Consider the following 22,030-nt stretch of genomic DNA (forward strand, 5'->3'; position numbering starts at 1 on the left):
CTATAGTTTCAAGCTATAATAAAAATTATTTCTACTTGTTTAATCGTTTTGATGCTACTATACAATAAAAAACAATGTCTTCACTTTTTATTACAGTGATAAGAAAAGGTGGATCCAACTTAAAGTCTTAAGATACTTTGTTATGTCATTTCATACCATAGAGAAACCTTGATTTAGTCTTCTTTCCTCAAACTTTTGTAAGGTCTATTTTAGTAGGCTAGTACAATAGTGAATAGGTGTTTGCTTTGACCCAACATTATGGTCCTAAATCTTTGAACTATTGACAACACCCTCATTGATCCTTGAGCAAAGAATTCAAGCAAAGAATGTGGAGCTAAAAGAAAGAAGTCCTCACAGCACTTCACTGCTTGACAAAGCTCTATATTTCTTTGTAGCATTGGCAATAACACCATAGTGTGTGATAGATAGCTTCTCAGCTACTTCCTTCTCTATGGGCAACCTCTTGAGTTGTTTCAAATTTCACAAATCTCATCAACTTGATTGATTAGTTTATCATCAAATCATCCAAATAAGAAAGTTCTTGATGATTAAGATTTGCTGCTGATTGCTTTGTTCTAAAGCAGAGTGGTTTTCGTATTTATTAATTTGATCTGATGACTTAAATGTCAATATTTCTTAGTTTGATATTTTCTTAATAAAAATATTTAAAGTTCCTAAATAAATAAAAATTTCTTATATTAAAAAGAAAATACTATGAACAGTACTATGAGAATTCTATCAAAACTCTTATCACTTTTTTCTCCTTGTGAATGGCCTTTTCTTTCTCTCTTGTCTTCCTATACTAGAAGTGATTAATTTTGTTAATAAATAACTTTCTTTAGTTTATAGTTTAGTATAAAAATTTCTTAATTTTTAATTATATTTATAAGTGATTAAAAATATTTTTAGATTATAAAATAAGATGATTTGATAAGCATGAATGACATATCTGTGTTTGTTGAAATTCTATTTCATTGCATATGCTTTCACATATGCTATCTTTAGCTAGTCTGAAATTTAGCATTTATAAGTGAAAATAAATAAATTTTTATTTTTTAATTACCTTAAATTAACTTCAAATGCTAAAATTGCATTAGTTTCCATGTAATATTTAGCAACGTTTAAAGAGTTTATACTTTGACTTGAATTGATAGTAGCTCTCTTACATAACATACATATAACTTTGTTCTTTGTTGTATCACAACCATTACAAAGTATAGTAGTTGCTTCAGTAGAATTTTTTAAAGTGACCAAGCCTATATATATATAAATAAAAAGAAAAATATTAGTTATTACATTATTAAATATTTATATACCTTCAGATGTATGATCTAATAGAAAAAGGAAAACAAGATCTTGTAAAATTAAAAAAAGAAGAAACATCAAAACACAAATAAAACTTGAGTAATCCATATACTTTTTGTAAACAGAATAACTTAAATATTAAACAAGTTTCCTATTCCTTATCTGTTTATTTATAATAATGATACTAACACTAACACTTGGAATATTTACATAGAACATTGCAACTATCAAAACTATAATCTAGTTAGTAATAGTAATTTTTATTTTTAGTACAATTTTAAAAATTAAAATAAGACTAATAAATGGAAAGAAATTTAGGGTTTTGACTGGTGGTGTAGACACTATTAAGAGTTGCATGTTCTTTGCAATTGCAATTGCAATTGTGAGGCCTACATCATTGTAAATCAGCTTGTGTTCTTTAATGATTTCCTTTTGGTAACAACTGATTTTAACCATGCCAAAAAGGTCTTGAGTACATGGTTTCAATTATAAGTATCATGGGACATACATTTCACCTCTTAAGTTATATATCTCATGGTTCATAATCAAATAATTTGCTATACTTAACACTAACACTTGGTTGCCGTAATTGTTATAAATTTATAATAACTAAGAAGAAATCTCAATTCCACATTGAGTAGTTGAGTATCATATTAAAAATATTTAAAAATATTTAACCTCCAAACTTTTGTGTACTAATAGTGATTTATTGTTGTTAAAACATCTCTAATATACAAGTACTCTCTGGCATGTTTTCAATATAGACATCTTTAGGTGGCTCAAAATAGAGATAAATTAAACTAGAGTCCTAATGCTTAAATGGTCATAAAAATATATTAGCAATATGTTCCTATTAGTAGTATTTGTGAATGTTGATATAAGCCTTTGAACTAAAATATTGTGGTTGTATTGCATTTATATCTTCTTTTAAACTATTTGGAAAAATAGTAATTTCTAGCCTTGTATAAGTTTCAAGGATCCATGTAAACATGTAAATATCATCCCATAATCACATGCTTTATAACCATTCTAACTAATTCACTTCAGTAATAAGTAACACTAATTTCAAAATGAAGCACAAATACATTATAGCACCATAATATTCCCAATTACATTGTAATTCTTGATTTTGTGTGTGTCATTAGCATTAAATAAGTACTCCATACTCAGCAATAAATTTCAATGTAAGACTGTGTGTACTCTTTGGAATCCTGCTAGAAGCACAATATCTTACAGTTTAGTAGTTGTTGTTCATCACTCTTAGATGAGGCAAATAAAGATTAAAAAGAAATTAGATGAGGCAAATAAAGATTAAAAAGAAAAAAAAACTTTCACTTAGAACTTTAAAACATTTTAGTGTTCATTTCTCCATTTAAAGAAATAGTTCCCCTCTAGGATAAAAACCTATCATTAAGCAAATAATAGTTGCAGTCTGCAAGGAAAAAGTCAATTTAGGAAGCAAGACAGTCTAAAAGAGGAACATTTACCTTGTCAACTATGATGACAATGTTTTGCAACCTTTGATTGTAAACACCCTTGCCCTATAGATAATAGATGTGAGTTACAAACTTCTAAAGGTTTGCATCAGGAAGCCCTCAAACAACTTCATCAACATTGGCAATGGTGATTTGAACCTTAGAAAGTAAATTACTGTTAAAATTGCACAATAAAAACTATGTTGGTGAAACATTAACCACTTTAGCACCTTCTTGTTCCATTCTCTCTAAGCATCTCTAACAAATGGGTTAAATGCACTCACTCCTATCAAGTTGCATCCCTATAAATTATTGCAAAATAGTTTTGGACAGATGAATCAAGTTTCTAAGAACTCACTCTAATCATGGTTTTTCTTCAACATTGTCTGTCAAAAACACTTCACAAGTGCGACAGAGGAGACAACAAAGAAGGCCTTGATGAAGACCTTGATGAAGACAATGTAATTGTTGGAAAGCATTATCACAATTGTTAATATGTCCAAATGTATATTTAAAGATGTCTGGGAAAATGCTCCAATCTTCATGAGTGGCTACCATCAAACCATTGTACCATTGTAGTGCCATCCCTTGACAACATATAGGAAATTCACACAAACACCAAACATCATCTCAAGAATGATATGTGGCAATTACCATAAAGTGATCAAACTAATAATACACATCATCCCCAAAACTCTTATGGAAGAATTGCGCCTAAAGATTGGCATCAAGAGCCATATGCCACGAATGCCACTATTAATTGCGTTTGATTGTTCAATTGTAACTATATAGAATTGAGCAATTATACTAATTATTACTCCAAATTTAAAGGAGGGAGGTTGTTACTCTGCCATGAAGATGAATAAAAAGGAAAAAGCAAAAGAGAAAAAATTGAAAAAACTATAAGGAAAAGGAGATTTAGATGATGCAAAAGCTAGATCTAAATTAAAATTCTAAATCCAAACACTCCTTAGGATAATTAAAGTTGTTTATCACCTCCACCAATGTGAGTGCATAAAATATGGAAATTTTATAAAAAATATGCATATCAATTAGCCTAAAAACCCTAGTTTGTATATAGAAGTGAGTAGTTTGGATTAAAATCAATCCAAAATCTCACTATACTAATATTAGTATATGACATTGTTGTTGTACACTTGGACCTCATAGAGATAAATATCACAAGATATACCTAAATATTCTAGGACTAAAGCAAGCAACAATGTTCAGCCTTAATTTACATAGATATTCAATTTATAATTTGGCAACAACATTTTTTTGCTTTGAAACTCAATCAGTTATATTATAAAAAAAATCCAACATCCTAAAGCAAAATCACCATGAAAACTAATATATACTAAGGATATATTGCCATATAAGAATACTATCTTAATGAGATTTATTTGGGATGTTATATCTCTAAAGAATAGAAAGTCCTTTAAAGGTTTGAAATGCAACTTATGCTACTAGCTTATTAGGATCAATGTATATAAGCACTCTTCCTTCAACCACATCTTGGTAATTGTATTGTCCAAAAATAGCATATTCCTTATTAGTTTCAATCTTTCAAGAAATTATCTTGATTGTTCAAGGTTGTTAATGATGTATAAGTAATGTTTTCTTATAAGTTGTAAGCTATATCTAAAATTATCGACTCAAACTTTTCTGAAGTTTGGTGGAGCTTACTAATATGATGACAAGTGTAATATCACTGAACAAAATCTCATTTGTTGAACTAGAGTGAATTGAAATAATACATAATTTATCATCTATAACCCTTTTCCAAGTAGTCATCCCAACATTTCATTCCAAGTTATTAAAATTTCTCAGTCATTGCTTCAAAGGCAAATTATGTGTTAACAAGTTACCTAGATTAGGCATACCCAACAATGATTATAAAAAAGCACAATGCTTGGATATTATTTTAAAAATCTTTTGGATCATTGCAGCATATACAACTATGATCCATACTCTACAATACTAAGTTCCATTTGGGCATGCAATCAAATAAATTACATTCATAAACAAATCTACTAAATAGCTATTTTGTGCAAAACTATAGACCATAATGTTATAAGCTATTGGAGCATTACATTTACCTTGGTAATATAAAGGTAACAAAACCCACCATAACACCTTGTTTCTTCATCATAGTCAATCAAAGAGTGCTATTACTTGATCTAATTGCCTTAATTGAGCACACCATATCCTACTTCAACATTCATGCTTTATAGTAAATATAGTTATAAGTAATTAATTACAAAAAATATTAAAGAAGTCTTATGAATGTTAAAAGTGTGGGATATAATATACATGGTTTTCACCCTTTACCTTATAGTGATTTACAAAATCGGAGCAAAATCTTAAACTTTGGACACATGGGCTAAAAGTAGTAGAGTGGAACCTAAGTTTCAAGTGGCCACTAAATGAAAGTACAAAGCCAAATTCCCAAATATATAACTAAGGAATGTAAGAAAAAGCTAAACTCCCAAACATATAACTAAGGAATGTAAGAAACTGGAGCATAAAACAATTTCTGAGTGTATATCCTAAGGAGCAAAGGGACAACAGTATAAAGTGACTTATGAGCATATAGCTCAAGGAGTGAAAGGACAATAGCACAAAGCGACATTGGAGTAATCCTAAAGCTTTCAACATTCTAATGCAAGGACTAATATGCAAAATAGAGCCAAATAGAGTTTGGTACTATTTTAACATATTAGTGAGGATATAAATACTCCACAAGCTAGCATGGTAGGGTATAGAGTTTGAGCCTAGACCCAAGTTGGACATAGAACAAAAATAAACACGCAAATAAGGAGCTAAATTATGCCTAAGGTTGGTAAACTATACTCAACCTACCTACTATCCCTATCCTTATTATACATTTGGAACCCTTCATAATTTTTATCTTATGTTTATTTGGCATAAGTACATATATGATGACTAGTTTCTTAACTAGCTTGAGCAAAAAATAATAAAAGGAACCAATGGTACCGGCCTTCTACCATTATGACAATAAGGAAAGAGTATTCGAAAGAACTCGCTGACAAATAACTTTTGATACCCACAATCACATTTGTGATAAAAGATTTAAAAAAGTTCTAAACTTTCATATGTCATATATGGCTTTTAAGGGCAATTGAGGTAACCCTATCCTTAATTTTAGAAATAAGAGAGTAGTTGTACATGTGATTTTTTTTATTAGATTTAGCAGAAAATGAATTAGTGTGATAGCTAAAAGGTAACTTTAAGAGGACAAGTGTGACAACCAGATGGTAAGCTTTAAAGCATCAAGTAATTAGCTTAAATATGGGCTACCTTAAAGGTCTATTTACAAGCTATTAATCAAGTAAAAGCTAGACAATTTATATATGTATTTTATGGTGAATTTCTAGGAAAATTTGGTATCTTTAACATTATTTTCAATCTAGAATTTTCATATTATTTTAGAGGGGATTCTTTAGTGATTTAAAATCTTCAAAACATTCAAGCTAATATTTTCCATATAGGAAACTAAAAACATAGACCTAAAACCTCTCCAAGTAGCTCTTATGTAATAATCATTCTTTTAACAAGGTATTTACACCCTTATAGGACTTTAAATCCATAAGATTTATCTACTATGAGTTTTTCAAGTTTAAATTTATGGTTTTTAAGAGTTTATTCTTTCTTTTACACTATAATTAGTTTTGGTTTTTACCTCTATAGCTACTTCTTAGCAATAGGGAATCTTGTCAAAAGTTGCTTTGACACCTCAAACTTTTGAGCTTTCAAATTTAGGGTGGTGAAAGCAATTTTAATGATTTCAAAAGGAAGATTGAAGTTATTAAAAGGAAAATATAGACACTAGAGGAGATTATCACTTTTAATTACATGAAGCACTTGGACAATATAAAGTATAAAGAGAGTGGATCTATAAAAAATGTCTAAAGAGGAAAGAAAATAAGTGGATGGGAATTCAATAATATTACTATAAATAAGTGTTATCACAAATATCTTTAATGCAAGAAGAAATGGAAGGTTATAAGAAGGAAGTGAGAGTTTGATATTCTAAATGGACAATCAAGCTATTAAGAATATATCATATGATGAACACATCACTCATGACTTCTCAACAATGACATAGATTACCACATTCTATAGAGTAAGATTGTAGATTTAGAATGTACCATTTGTATTTGTTAAATGATTTATAAATATCTATTATGCATGAAATTTTTTCTCAAAGTCAAGAATTGAGGTTAGTTTTGAAGAGAGTAGAAGATAACACTTTAGAAACTAGCTTGAAGAGGTGAAGAGTGTTAAAAAATGCTAAAGAGATAATAAAAATGATGGAGAAAATCCAAAAAGCCAAAAAAAAAAAAAAACCTATAAAGAAAGCTTTGACAAGTGATTTACAGTAAAAGAATAGATGGTGATTACTTTGAGTTATGAATCATAGTGGAAAACAAATGCTTGAGTAATAGTGTAAGATATAAGAGAGCAATATAAATATTAAATTGATTTGGTTGAGATGTAAATTAAGAATATAATATATTTAGTTTCTTTATTTATGCAAAATCAAATCATCTTTCAACAAATCCCAGGAAAAATTGAATATAATCATTAAAACTTTAAAGTAATTTTTTTAACAACTTGGTTTTATAAGTGTAGAATAAACACTACTAATGCAAACTCCATTCCTTGATCTCCAATAAATTTATTCTGCCATGATTTTAATTTTCCTAGCTAAAAATCCACTAAAAGTATTATTGTATTACCAAAAAGTTTGAGAGAAAAAGCAACATTAAAACTACTCAAAGCCATGGAAAATAGTAGCCTTTTCTATTATTGGATAGTGTATTCAAAAATAAGTTTATATATCATCAATATTTATGATTGTCAAAGAATGTTGGAGATCACTATAAATTTGTTGTTTCCTAACTTGCCATCTACACTTAGATCAAGTTATTAGAGCCTTAATCTGGGTAACAATATAAAAGAATCACTTATTGAATTGAAAAATATATTTAAATCATTTTTCAATATGTAATGTGATTCCCTTTAGCTAACTAATAGAGTTAGACTTGAGACTTCTGTCATACCAAATGTAAGCTCATGAGTTTGGATATCCTAGAAAGTCACCCAACCCAATACTGTTCAAACCCAAGTACATGTAACCCTAAATATCCCAATGTCGTTAATTGATTGGAAAAGGGGTACACTTTTATTCATATGCTTTTTCCTTTTATATTTGAACCTTTATGAATCATCTCGAGTCATTCTCTTTGGTTATTTATAATTATCTAAAATAAATTGTTTTCTAGTTTGCTTTAGAGGGAGATATAAGAAATATACCTAAAATATATGGTACTTACTTATAATTTTCTTCTTTTAATTCATTTTTAATCAAGGTTTTATATTAATATTATAATTATTATGTGTAAATTTCAAGGAGGATTGTCACATGAATTTGATTTATCAAGAGTTTATCCTTGCATGAACTTAGAAACACATGTTCTAGGTTTATGAGTAACTTTAAAGTTTTATATTTCTTAAATGTGATGGCTAAGGTGGAGTTTAATTGCATGCCCTACTTAAATTGTATCACCAATAATTGTATTTAAATTTTAGCTTGAATTTTATCACCAACAATTGTATTTAAACTTAAATTTAAATTTTAGCTTTATTTTCTAGTTCCTTGTCTGATGGTCCTTAGAGAGCACTCTTCACACACACAACTTTTATGCAAAGAATCAAAGAAATATTAATAGAAACTTTATAATAGTTTTGGCCACTATAACATAATTTAGTGCTTTTGCCACAAATGCATCTGCATCTATAAGCACTATATAAAACTTTATTCCTTTATATAATGGATGTAATTTTTTGAAACTCCATCATCACAATATATATTGTGAGAGATTGCCTTGCAAAAATTATTATATTCCATAAGTTATATTGTTGTCTTTGAGTTAGTTAAAAGTTTTACTTTTTCCAAGAGTGTTCCAACACCTTCTATGCAAGCCAACATGAACCAATTTGAGAATTAATTGAAAATATTTTAAATACTACTTTTATAGAGGATATCCTTTTATATTTTAAGTTTACTATTAAATTAAAATAAAGTTTAGAGTAATCAGATTAAATCTTTCCATACTCTTTGTTAAAATTCCAACTCAAATTGTAACACATATGATTTTTATCCTTTACCTTATGGTGATTAATATAAGATAACCATGGAGTGGAACCTACCTTTGGAAACATTGGCCAAAGGTAGTAGAGTGGAATTTAATCTTTAAAGCTTTGGGCCACTGAATAAAGGGATAGAGCTAAATTCTTAAGCTACAACTAAGGAGTGAAGAAATTGAAGCACAAGATAACTCTAAGACAATGAAAAATTGGAGCACAAGACAAACTGGCCAAATGGAGTATAGTGTTATTTTGGCATACCAGTGGTTTAGAGTGATGATATGGATACTTCACCAATTAATGTGGTATAGAGCTTGAGTTTAAACCCAAGCTGAATGCAAAACAAAGATACATATGCAAGTAGGAAGTTACATTATGCCTTAAATTAGTTAGCTATGCCTAACTTACCCATTATCCCTACTATTTATTTGGAATCCCCCCTAAAAGAATGCATGCTTTGGGCTTTCACCCTAGTCCCAAGAGTTTAGACAATCAGGAAAACTTACTAAATATAAAATGGTGTTAGATTGTGAATCTAGATGTAGAAATAATACTATTATATTCAAGACAATCTTTACAATTTGTAAATATTCTCAACTAGCGAATTTAGACGTTTTCTATAAATAACTAATAGGGTCGAATAAAACCAACACATGGGACATGATAGCAAGAATGTCTTAGTGGACACGATAATCATCTTATGAGTATTGAGGGACCAAACTTAATATTGTGGGAGTTTTTGAGCAAAAGAGAACTTAAAGTTAAGCCGAATATACTCTACAAGAAATATATAAGAATTCCTACTTTATGTTTATTTAACTAAGTACAAATGCTAAACCCAATTTACTAACACTTGAACAATTGAAAAGGGAACCAACAATATTGATCTCCTACTATCTTAGCAATAAAGAAAAAATTATTTGAAAGGACTCATTAATAGGTAACTTTCAATACCTATAGTTACATTCAAGATACAGGCATCGGCTTCTAAGCTCCTCATCTCATGCACTATACCAAACTCAAACTTGAGCTCTATCTCAGACTTTGGTTCAAGTTCAATATGGATATATAGGATGAAGGCCCAAAGCACTTATCTTCTTAGGCATTGCTAGTTATGAGTTCTAAAAGGATAATAGGGGATGGAGTGTTGGGTATTTGAGGTTAGATCTTGGGTGCTTAGCTCCACACCATTGGCATTATATAGGCTTTATCTTGGAATTAGGTACAAGCTTGGATATGGACACATGGGGTGAAAGCCCAAAGCACTTGTTTGCTTGAGGTGTGGTTGGCCACAAGCTCCACATGAGCATGAGCTTTAACTATATGAGGATAATTTTGTAACTCCTTTATTGTTTTGGAGTCATTATCTTTCCTGTGATCTCAACTATAGTTGTTTACCATAGTTACATTAGTCAATTTACTAAGTCAAATGCTCATTTGGATCACATCCTCAACTTTCTAAGGAAAACTTTATACTGTTCCCAAGATCCTAAAGTCGTTTCATTATTAGCCCTTTTTTATTCACTACATTGTCAACATGTTCATTTATGAATTAAGGTGGAGAGTCATGCCCTTTCGACATGCTACTTGTTGAGGGCAGGCCCACTTCTGAGACCTTTCAATGCCAAGACAAGTGTTGACATATTTGACCACCAATAAGAGTCAGACTAGGGAACAACTCTGATACTAAATTATAAGTGACTAATTTTTCCATTCTACTTTAGTCACTTAACCACAACTTTGACCACATGGAGGAGTCTCACTCCCAACCTTCATAAGTACTATTCCGGACTAGGGGACTTGTTAGCCCTAAAAATAGCATCTATGCCACTCAACATTTGCATTTGGTCCAAGTGCTCCATATGTCCAATCCCATGATTAACACCCAAAGGTACTATCGACATATCAACTTGTTATGCTAAAGCCAAACCTGTTTACCTTTGTCATATTAGTGGTCCAACATCACTTGTATCACAGTCCTGTCTCTCAAAGACTGGGCCATCCGTCCATGAGTGATCATCCTAGATTCACTCTTTAGCATCCTTAGGATGCCCGTAGATATGGGGAATAACCTTCCCCAATATCCCTTTCTCAGTCCCTACCAAATCCCTTTCTATCCATGGCTATATTCGCCAATATTGCCACTGGGTCAAGGCTCATAAGCCTAACCACTATCCCAAGGACCTCTAGGACTTCCTTGTTGTATGACCACATCCTTGGTCACTACAGAAGTGGATTGTTCCTCTTCCTTTCTTTAGTCTAGGACTCTAGGATAACATTTTAAAACACCAAGACCTTACGCAAGCCTCGTGGGTACTCTTCCCACCATCTGCCTTTGGGTGCTTTAGCCAAGTGGCTAAAGCGAGGTTCCGATGAGCCACGCTAGGTATCCAAGTAGTTAGTGCCACCCACACTTGAACTGAGAGAATTGACCATTTGATCTCCCGTAAGAGCTAGAGTTGGTTTTTGAACAATTTACCAAGCTACCCTATTTGTCTGTCCGTATTCACTATAGCCTTGGACTTCCCAGTGGTTATATCATCACCCAACACATGGGTATAGCTTTCCTGGGCTAAATTGGCATTTTCTAGCCAAATTAGTTACACTACAGTTCACCCCCCACACTCTCCCTACTATACTTTTAGAACCCCTTGCAGCCCACCCCCACCCCCCCCAATGGGGGACGATCACTTTAGGCTTTCACCCAACAGCCTATATTAATATTTGGACTTAGACTTAGACTTGGACTCGAACTCGAACTTGGTCTTGCTTTCAGACTCAAACTCAGTCTCGGTCTCGGTTCCATCTTAGACTCTATCTCAGGTCCATCTCAAACCCCATCTTGGACTCTATCTCAAGTCCATTTTGGACTCCATGTCGGCTCCATCTTGGACTCCATCTTGGACTCCATCTCGGACTTTATTTTGGACTCTATCACAGTCCATTTCAGGCTCCATCTCAAAACAATTTCAGACTCCATCTTAAATCCATCTCGAACTCCATTTTGGACTCCATCTTGGGTCCATCTTGGATTCCATCTTAGACTCCATCTCGGGTCCATCTCAGGCTTTATCTTGGGTTCATCTCAGGCTCCATCTTGGGTTCATCTTAGGCTCCATCTCATACTTCATCTCAAGTCCATCTTAGATTCCATTTTAGACTCATTTTGGACTCCATCTCAAGTCCATCTCATACTCCATCTCAAACCTCATTTTGGGTCCATCTTGGATTTTATCTCGGGTCCATCTTGGACTCCGTCTCAGGTCCATTTTGGACTCTGTCTCGGGTCCATCTCGGACTCCATCTTAGATCCATCTCGACACTTCCACATGTCATGTGTTAGTTGTTTTATGTCTTTTTTCTAAAGACTCACTTATTGCTTGTTTCGTGTCTATTCCTTGAGCACTTCATTGAGAGTTCCACTCCTGCTCTCAATTTTTCAAGTTAGAGGTTTTTATCTAAATATGTTACTCTTATTTGGCTTCTACTTCGGCCACTATCACGTGGCACCCTTTCAACTCCTCTTTAGGGCCTAGGGATTTTGTGTTTCACACCCAACTCTACACTCCCTACTAGAGTTCTAACCTAGAGTTTAGCTCAAATAAGGACTTGGGCTGACTCAGCTTTTCAAGCTTAAACTTTTTATGGGATAAAAAGCCAAAAGTTGTTCTAAAAAGAGGAAGGACTTTTTTACCTGTAGGATGATGGGTGGGGAGTAGAGGCTCTTGGGCAGTTGAGGTTGAACCATGGCTACCCATCTTCACTTCTTATACATGCATTTGGATTGCCAATCAGGTAACACCTGGACAAATGCTGAATGTGCTTGCCACTAAAGTGGGTGAGCACCATTTCCTTTGGCCGGTGGGGCATAGGAAAGCCCACAAAGTGAGGCATGCAATGGGAGCCATTGAAGCACCATGACAAGACCCTAACAAATGAGTCAACTCTCATTAAACTCCCCACATGTCACATGTATAAGTGCTTGTGGCCTTTGGGCCTCCTCAGTATTGATCAGGGTGGCTGGGATTGTGGAAAGGTTCTTGGCTGTGGAGATGGCCTTAACGTGGCTTCCTTAGCACTTGCTCTAGTGTTCAGTCAGCTCGTGTTGTTCAGTCCATCGACAAAGGCCTATGAGACCATATCCACATGGTTATTGAGCAAGGGGACAGGCTTCTAAGGGAGGTTAGGGGGCAGTGCAGCTGCTTAGCAAGGGTCAGCTGCTTGGCAATAGTCAGCGTCATACAGCGAGGCCCCCGGAAGGGGCCCGAAGCACACCATAGGCTGGGAAGGGCTGACTAATTATGAAAAATAACCAATGCTATAATATGTTTATCCACTTGCTCTGTTTATTGAAATGCTTCCATGCTTGTCTCCCATGAATTTGTCTAGCTCCACTATAAAAGCCAGTGCACGGTGCTCTCATCCACTGCCTCGCCCAGCTTGCCTTCCTCGAGCAAACTCCACCACTTGTACAAGAAGTTGTCCACGATGAGGCGAAACCAGGGAGAGAGCTTGATGCCGCCCTCTCCCGCGTCCGCCTGCCTAACCAGCTCCTTGAGCTCCGCCTGGTTCACGTACCTCACCGCCGCGACTTCGTCCGGGTTTGGATTCACTGCTACCTCATCTCGCTTCAAGAACAGCAAGTAGTCCACTGCGAGAAACCAAGGATTTGAGCCTGGAAATCCTGGAGAAATCACGAGCAAGTTTTGTAACTTACGTTCGTGCTCCCCCCACTTTCCGTCCGATGGAGCCTTGTAGAGGATCCGGCCCAGAAAAGTGAAGGCGTCCACCGGGGAGTCGGCTGCTGCGATACCGAGCTCATCAAAAAGCTTCCTTTGCGCAGCGTTTCTTACTCCTGTGCGTGTGTGGGTGTGTGTGTGTGTGTGTGTGTATGAGTGAGTGAGGGAGCACTAGCTAAGAAAACAAGCTTGTTTACCCATTTGGTTCTCGAAAATCATCTCCGACTCTCGATAGAGAGGGTGGCTACAACATGTGTTCGTCCACACCAGAGGGAACGTCACCTTGGTCGACGAGCGTTGCTGGGCATCAAATCCAACAACAATCGTATGAGAGAAATGAAATGAAAAGAAAGACTCGATCGATCACCTGGAGCAGCAGCTCGTTTTTGGAGTTGAACAAAAACACACTGAATGCACGATGCAACATTTTCCCGGTCTCGATCTTCTCCATCAAATGACCTTCACGAAGAAGAAGAAGAAAAAAACACGACTTCCAGTTTTTTTTTTCTGGCTATTCTCTTACAGTTATACTTGGAGTCATGGCCGACGACGTTGTCCTTCTCGTCCACCAGGATACACCTTAGACACAACACAAGAGCGAGCGTCAGATCCTTGCCTCAAAACCAAGAGCAAAAGAATCACTCCGATAGATTTGCAACACGAGCAAGATAAAAAAGAGAGTCAAAGCTTACTCATCCTCAAACATGAGACGCTTCTGGACGGGATCCAGCGCCTCGACGAGCTGGGACGACGCCGGCATTGCGATTGCTCGCCTGGATCGGATGGGAGCAGCGCACCTCTTGATCGCCCACGCCCGAGATCCAAGCAAAGAAGAAGGCGCAGGCAAACGGCACACAAGGGGCATTCCAAAAAAAACTCGAATTTAGGGTCTCCATCTATCTTAAAAACCAAACAATTCATCAGTTCTTTTCCTCGTTCTCAGATGGTACAAGCGAGATTTTTTTTTCCCGAGCTTCATCTCGATCGAGGGAGATGGAAGAGGGAAAAAAAGATCCAAGGAACAAAAAAGAATTTTTAGATCGCCCCTCTCAGCCTCTCTACGTAGCTAATTGTTTCTTGTCAAGATAAAAATGCGATTGCCGAGGATCAGTGAACCTCGTCCGCCTTGCCGTAGTATCTGTTGATGAAAGGACTCTGCGGCAGCGAGAGATCATAGATCAGCACTGGGAAATCGTAATGTTTGATTTTTTTTCTTTGATCTACCTTGAGGTTCTCAACATCAGGAGTGTCGTCGGTTTTCACGGGGTAGAACTTGTATAGTTTCATGTTCTCCAGAGCTGCCTTTTTCTCCTCGCTCATCTCTTCGATGGCTTTCTTCCGAGCCAATCGAGCCTGGAACAAGCTAGTAAGAAATCCTCGACGAGAATGCCACAGCACACACCTCTTTCTGTCTCTTCTTCTCGGCCTTGACGTTTTCCATTATGCATTCCTGTACGACAAGTAAAATCCATTTCCATCCTTGTCTTGCATAAACGGCTAGCTAGTTTTCATACCTGGAACTTTTCCCTCTCATCTTTTGGCAGTGCTTCTTCGTCGATAAGGTTTGTTGTGAACTCCTGAGAAGAGAACTCGGTGGATATTTATTAGGGGACTGAAGATTGATTACCTCGAGTTCGTCAAAAGCCCAGTCGTATTGCGTGACAATCTGGACAAGGAAAGAAGCATCAAAACCAGTTGTAAATAACCACAAAACGATACCGGTGGTTTTCCTTCATCCATAGTGAACATAATAGAGACAACAGTATCGTCTTCCTTTTCTTCCTCCCTCCATGGTCGGTATAGATCTATAAGTGGAGTAGCGTGAGAAACTTGGACGATATAAAATCCTCGCACTTACATGGCAGACAGTACTCGTACTTCTTGATGCGCTCCTTTTTCAAATGCCTCAGAGCTACTCTGAAAGCCAGACCGAGCGTCAGCAAAACACATCCGTTATCCAGTGCATGCATACCTTCTTTGAGTGCACTTCAGGGTAAAAATCTCGCACTTGTATCGCTCCAAAGAACTATGCCTGCGCGAGGAGGAAAAGTCAGTAACAAGCGCGTCAAACTCGATGCACGCCATACGTCAAAACGTCTTCCGGTATGTAAGGCATCCAGTCCATCTTCATTTCTCTCATAGGGACGATCATTTCACCTTCCATCTGAACTGATTTTATCCCGACTTTGTCCGAGGGAGGGAAGGGCGACGTCACCTGTGAATGGAGCACATCCGATAGTTGTAGTGCAAGGAAAAAAAGAGAGAGAACGTACCGCAACGACAGCTGGAATGTGAATCACCTTATGGTTATCCCGGAATTGTACAAGTTGAGCTACGCACGAGAGACAAAAACTCAGGAAACAATACGAAGAAACAAAGGTAGCTTACGTTCGGTACAGCCAAACATATACACTCGCTTCCCATAGAGCTGTCCTCCTTCCTCAAATGCTCGCTGCAGTGCTCCACAGTAAGAACCATCCACCAAAAAAGAAGGACATTCGCATACCTCGAGATTTGAGAAATCCCAGTTCACTTCGTAAAGTTTATCATACTGGTCCCACTGCGCAAAACCATTTTCATCGAATCAGTCACACAGCAAGAGGCGAGGACGAGAGAAAACCAAGGAAAAAAAACCGACCTCTGTTCCAACAGGGAACGCCTCCTTCCATATGTTCTCCTAAAAAAACACAGCAAAACCCACAAAAACCCTGTTAGACCTAAATCCCGGCAAGGAGATCGCACTCCAGCTCCAGCGATCGATTTGCAGAGAGCGCAATGCGATCTAGAGAGCCGCCGCGCGGCCTCGGGGATTCGGATCGATCACATACCATGCTGGGCCGCTCGAGAAGATCGCTGCTCCCGGCGCCTAGGTCTTCTTCCTCATCGGATATATCAGCGTCGCCTCTAGATCGCTTCTTTGACATGCATACATATACCAATCCTAGCCCGCCTTGTAAATCGCCCCACACGAAGGGGGAAAATAATCGCGACCGTTGGAGCCTGCAGTGTAGGGGGCTACATCCACGGAGCCAACGCTTCCCACGTGTCATCAAGTATATTCCGCTTGCGCCACGGCGGGGATCTGAAAATATTCCGTCCCCCCAGCTCGATAAGGCCAAGAATATCCTTCCCTACGATCGTACGTGTGTTTTGTTCTTCCTTGACAGTGTGTGTTCTTTCTTCTCCCATTTCTTCCGCCCGGGCGCCCTAGGACGCCCGTCTTTGGTCGATCGAGAGGGGATCGCGGGAGATCGGCGCGCATCCATACATGCGATGCGCTTTGCTGCCCGGCTCCAAGGATCAGGGTTTGGATTGTCGGTAATATAGCCCTATCTCCAGCCGGATTCCAATCGATCGATCGAGCTGGGCCGGGGCGGCGGCGGCGGCAGGGGAATGGGCGAGAGCCAAGCGAGCCTCCTCTTGCGCAAGCAGTTGAAAGGTGAGGGCATTTTCGTGAATTTGCTTCGCGGTGGCCGGTGGATTGATTGATCTTGGCGTGGCAGATTTGACAAGAAATCCTCTGGATGGCTTCTCGGCGGGATTGGTGGACGACTCCAATGTGTTTGAGTGGGCCGTGACCATCATCGGCCCCCCGGACACCTTGTAGTAAGTGAAAGCTTCCTCTCCTCGTGTCTTCATCTTTGCGTGGTTTCTTCCTTGTTCTTGGCTTCTTTCGCTCGTAGGGCACGGGTAATTGTGATTGAATCCTCATGTGTGATTGATTGCAGGCCTTTGCAAATCGACCGAGCGCTCTCGCTGTGGGAGATTTTTTTATAAAACCATGAATCAACTTTATCCCTGGCATGAGATTTGTCTCGTCTTCTCTTTTGTCTTGTGGCTTTCTTTCATTCATTTGTCCCAGCCTAATGTCTGATCGTCCTGGTGGTTTGTCAGTGCAATTGGATCTAACGCTCTCTCTCGTGGTGTTTTTTTTCCCTGTTCTTTGTTCTTCCTCTTGTCCAGCGAAGGCGGCTATTTCAATGCGATCATGAGCTTTCCCGGGAATTATCCAAACAGTCCTCCCAGTGTGAGATTCACTTCCGATATGTGGCATCCAAATGGTAACCAAGCTCTACCGATGGAACTCTTCTCTAGCTGACTTTGTGAATCTCGCGAGCAGTCTATCCGGACGGCCGTGTTTGCATCTCCATCCTTCACGCTCCTGGAGACGATCCCAATGGCTACGAGCTGGCGAGCGAACGATGGTCTCCGGTTCACACGGTATGCGTGCTTGATCCCGAGCTCTCAAACTTCTTACTCGTCGTGTGTGCTTCTCAGGTAGAAACCATTCTATTGAGTATAATCTCGATGCTCTCGAGCCCCAACGATGAATCGCCAGCCAACATCGATGCCGCGGTAAGTGCACCCAGCACAGTCTTGGTGGATCAATCATCTAACGAATGATGTGATTATTTTTTCTCGGTGGCAGAAAGAGTGGCGAGAGCGAAGAGAAGAATTCAAGAGAAAAGTAAGCCGCATTGTAAGACGCTCGCAGGAAATGCTTTGACAACGATGATCGGGCATCCAAAACATTATTTGACTACGGTGGCGCGGGCGAACTGGGGAGAAATGGGAGATTTGTGGTAGCGAGTATATCAACACATTCTAATTAGTCTATAGAGCGTCGGATAAAAAGGAGAGCTTTGAGAATTTGCAAGAACCATCAAGAACCCTAAAAATTTGTATTTGAAAAATCTGGAAATTGGTCTTTGTCTTCCCTGGAGCCCTAGAAAACAGAGCTACTGGTTTTGCGCGTAAATTTCTTGGTGGGCATCCATTCTCCTTGGACTAGCGCTTAGCTGTGTCCTCACAGATTCCCAGAATTGATGACATCGCGCAGACTTACGACACCCAGAGGCCAGGAATGCACACGCACAGACTCTCCCTTTCTCTCTATCATTTGGGGACGAACAAACCGGCCCCCAAGGATGGATTGATTGTGCTCGTCAATGCAAGTGAGCCACCACCACTCCATCCGCTTCCCCTTTTCGCCTGTGCGATCTCGGGCCGTGTGAGCTAGATTGCCATATCTGTCGATCGATCGTTCACATCCCATCCCATACCAGCCTTTAAATCGCCGCTCGCTGGATCCAGGGTAGCAGCGCGGTCCAGTCCAGCGATTTATATGGTGCGGTAAAAATCGAGAACTGGGGATTGACTTGCAAAGGGAGGGCAGCCAGGCGGCTTCCCACGCCCGGCGCAGGGTCTCTCTCAACGATCCAATGGACTGATTGATCGCCCGCTCGCTGTTGTTTGAATCGAATTGAATGCCTCGGCGCTTATGTTTTCTATCAATCTTCTTCTAATGCGAGACACCGACCAGAGCAGACCATGGAGACCTTTGTTTTTGGGACGAAAACTAATATCAAACCACAGACCAGAAAGCTCTGCGAAATTGGATGAATGAGAGCTCGGGCGAGACACGCCCCATTGGCAATGTCTCTCCCACGAACGCGCCCGGCACGGATCGACAGCTCGATTAGAGCTGCTTGCTCGCGAGATCGGGACATCCAATTCATGGAAAAGTCGAGAAATTCGGAGAAATTCCGGCAGGCCGGCTCGACAGCTCGATTTCTATTCTTGTCTGCGAGAGCATCTCCCTCAATTCGTGGAGGAAACTCGAGAAACCGGGTCGTAATCGAAGGATAGCGTTTGATAAATCGATTGTTTCCCATTGTTTCCCATCACCATGGCTGGAAGATCATAGAAAACTATGGGCGCATTTTAATTAACATCGATCTGTTTGACCCGAGTCCGGCAACTCCAGCCGCGGGATCGCGACCGTTCGTTTTAAAAAGCATTACAAACGAATGGAAAGTGACCACGTGTCAGGGATGGGCTGCCCATTCCGGCAATGATTGACAACAGACACGTGTCCCTCTGGAACTACTGTCACCAGCTTTCTTGTGTAGACCTGGAAAGTTACCGCGGTTATTGACAGCTGGTAAGAAATTCCCATTTGTTCTTTACCGCGCCATGGAAGCTATATAAACAGGGGCTCCATTCCATGGTCGCCACAAAGCAAACCCACTTTCCAGAGCCTTTCTAGATTCCAATTCTAGATCCTCTCTTCTCTTCCTCGCTCTTACTTTCTGGGTAATGGAGGGGATGCGCGACAACGAGAAAATCATCGCCTCCTTCTACAATGCACTTGCGGTGGGCGATGCCGCGGCGGTCGGCGCGATGATCACCGAGGATCTGGAGTGGCAATTCCACGGCCCGCCCGCCCACCAGCATCTCATGCGAATGCTCACTGGCGCGGATCGCCCGGGCTCCTTCTCCTTCAATCCCACCCGGATTTGTATGATCGGGGACCGGATCTTCGCCGAGGGCAAATCCCAGGCGCCCATGCGAGAAATGGCCTCTCCGCCTCGCTCTAGCTCCGCGAGCAATGCTTCCTCGAGTTCTTCCTCCTCTTCGTCGAGTTCTTCGTGGAGGTCTTCCTCCGCGGCGCCGTCGGCGCTGGATCAAGAGATCTGCTGGGTCCACATATGGACGATCGACCCGAGCAGCTCGCGGATCGTGGAGCTCAACGAGTGCTTCAACACGTCGGTGACCGTCACCGCCCCATCCAGTTGCAACACATTGTGGCAGAGCCAAGCAACGAGGCGATCAATGCCCGGCCTCGTCTTGGCAATGTGATCAGCATCGACCATGATCCAGTCGATATGAATCAATATCGATCCAATCCACCACCAGCATTCTTTCATGCGCCAAGAATTTTGGGAGAAGCCCATGATTCCTCCTTCACCACTCCATCAACGCTCTTTTTGATCGCAATGCTCCACTGCGTAGGCAGTGTTTCCATCGATTTGGGGGTTTTTTTCTTCGCTCTTTCCCTTTCTCTCGTGTAATTTGTTCTACTCCTCCCCAATCCACCAAGAGAATCGAAGGATTCGGAAACGGGAGGCTTACATTCTCTTGTCCCGGAAAGAAAGATCCAAATGAAAGAATATATCTGGCACCACCGTGCAAAGGTTCCTCTCGTATTTACGAGGCCCACGCGACGAGAGTCTTCGAGGTTCCCGGCTCGATTCCCGGCTCTCTCCGTTGACTGGTCAGTGGTGGCGGCACTGCGTGGTCAACCATGGCGCTAGCTTAATCGTAATGGTTGGATTTGTTTGACACCCCTCGGGCGTTCGATTCCTGCGCGGCAAACATGTGACGTGGGACAATCGTGCCCGTTGGCCGGGCATCGTTAGCGCCGTCGATTTCTGTAAAGCGCTATAAAGTCGCGCGCGTGACGACGCAGCGATTTCGTGGAGAGCTCCCAGGAAGCTCTTGTTTCCCGCCGGCTCTTCCTTTTCTTTCACTCCATTCGTCGGTCGATCGATCCGGCTCGAAATTTTGCGCGTCTTGGTTCCAAGCGGCAAGATCCATCGATCCATCGCATCGCGCTAGCTACCGGTTCGTCGATTACCCTTCCGATCGATCCGCGCGGCGTTCTTGTTTCTTTCCCCTAATCCGTGGTCGCGCATTTGCATGTCTCAGAGCAGCGCCTCTCCGATTGAGAGAAATTTGGGGAAAGATCTGGCTAGCGAGCAGGAGGGCTACGCGGTGCTGCGAAATCTCTACCGGGCGGTGTCGCAGGGTGATGTAGAGATCGTCAAGGCCCTGGTGGCCGCGGACATCGAGTGGTGGTTCCACGGGCCAAGGGCGGAGCAGCATCTCATGCGCATGCTCACTGGCGCGGATCGGCTGGGATCGATCGCGTTTAGCCCCAGCAGGGTTTGCCTCGTCCAGGACAAGTTCTTGGCCGAGGGATTCTTGGACGCCTCCAAGTCGTGCTGGGTTCACGTCTTCACCATCAAGTCGGGCAAGGTCGTGGAGCTGCGCGAGTACTTCAACACCTCGGTCACGGTCACGGGCGCCGGATTCTTCACCAGGGATGACCCGCTGTGGGAAAGCGAGCTCACGTTGACATCCATGCCCGGATTGATCGTCGCGGTGTGAGAGATTGATCGACAATCCAGTTCCGGATTGGTAGTCGTTGCATCCATTTCGTCTCTGTTCTTCCATCTTTCTCGTCTCTGTCGCCCTCTCGCTCGATTTCTCCCTCGTTTCATGCCAGGTTCTAGAGCACTGTGCTGGCGGGTTTCTTAGATCTTGGTGGCTTGTTTTTTCTTCATTCTCGTGTGGATTTTGGTGCATTTTATATCGATCAGTGCGCAGCTGACAATGACCAAGCTTGGATTGAGCGACGCCATTTCGAGCTCCAGTGACTTGATCGTTATCATCGCTCTTGTGTTGTTTCTATCTTCTTCCTCAGTGGGGTGGAAGAGAATAAATAAAAGTTTGTGTGCTTTCCTATTTCATTTCTGTCTGCCATTGGCTATT

General features: G+C 39.9%; 4 protein-coding genes across 5 annotated transcripts; 2 read left to right on the forward strand and 2 right to left on the reverse strand.

The window, feature by feature from the left end:
• Window positions 1-13,236: 13,236 nt before the first annotated feature.
• LOC9641992 (isopentenyl-diphosphate Delta-isomerase I) lies at window positions 13,237-14,575 on the reverse strand. The gene is made up of 6 exons (XM_002961066.2): window positions 14,386-14,575; window positions 14,217-14,272; window positions 14,061-14,152; window positions 13,891-13,993; window positions 13,672-13,809; window positions 13,237-13,605 (listed from the first exon to the last, which is right to left on the reverse strand). Exons 1-6 carry the CDS (start codon window positions 14,556-14,558, stop codon window positions 13,349-13,351), a joined length of 819 nt encoding a protein of 272 aa, XP_002961112.2. The 5' UTR covers window positions 14,559-14,575; the 3' UTR covers window positions 13,237-13,348.
• A 22-nt stretch (window positions 14,576-14,597) lies between these two features.
• Window positions 14,598-21,081, reverse strand: LOC9632264. The gene is made up of 20 exons (XM_002961067.2): window positions 20,780-21,081; window positions 19,849-20,155; window positions 19,502-19,607; window positions 19,072-19,277; window positions 18,540-18,920; window positions 17,770-17,881; window positions 16,522-16,775; window positions 16,332-16,370; window positions 16,200-16,253; window positions 16,082-16,145; window positions 15,967-16,025; window positions 15,781-15,908; window positions 15,666-15,725; window positions 15,552-15,610; window positions 15,413-15,498; window positions 15,321-15,359; window positions 15,208-15,270; window positions 15,096-15,143; window positions 14,918-15,046; window positions 14,598-14,848 (listed from the first exon to the last, which is right to left on the reverse strand). Exons 1-20 carry the CDS (start codon window positions 21,079-21,081, stop codon window positions 14,801-14,803), a joined length of 2,544 nt encoding a protein of 847 aa, XP_002961113.2. The 3' UTR covers window positions 14,598-14,800.
• On the forward strand, window positions 16,830-18,407 carry LOC9632265 (ubiquitin-conjugating enzyme E2 7). Of its 2 annotated transcripts, XM_024661812.1 has the most exons (6): window positions 16,832-17,132; window positions 17,197-17,299; window positions 17,657-17,754; window positions 17,814-17,914; window positions 17,972-18,049; window positions 18,123-18,407. In XM_024661812.1, exons 1-6 carry the CDS (start codon window positions 17,087-17,089, stop codon window positions 18,198-18,200), a joined length of 504 nt encoding a protein of 167 aa, XP_024517580.1. In that variant the 5' UTR covers window positions 16,832-17,086; the 3' UTR covers window positions 18,201-18,407. The 2 variants fall into 2 exon arrangements, with proteins under 2 accessions (XP_024517530.1, XP_024517580.1); XM_024661762.1 differs by having other exon boundaries at window positions 16,830-17,132; window positions 17,814-18,049.
• LOC9632266 (wound-induced protein 1) lies at window positions 20,942-22,006 on the forward strand. Its single transcript, XM_002960411.2, has one exon. It carries the CDS (start codon window positions 21,176-21,178, stop codon window positions 21,644-21,646), a length of 471 nt encoding a protein of 156 aa, XP_002960457.1. The 5' UTR covers window positions 20,942-21,175; the 3' UTR covers window positions 21,647-22,006.
• The last annotated feature ends 24 nt before the right edge of the window (window positions 22,007-22,030 follow it).

The sequence above is a fragment of the Selaginella moellendorffii genome, unplaced genomic scaffold, assembly GCF_000143415.4.
Source record: "Selaginella moellendorffii unplaced genomic scaffold, v1.0 SELMOscaffold_0, whole genome shotgun sequence".
NCBI classification, from domain to species: Eukaryota; Viridiplantae; Streptophyta; class Lycopodiopsida; order Selaginellales; family Selaginellaceae; genus Selaginella; species Selaginella moellendorffii.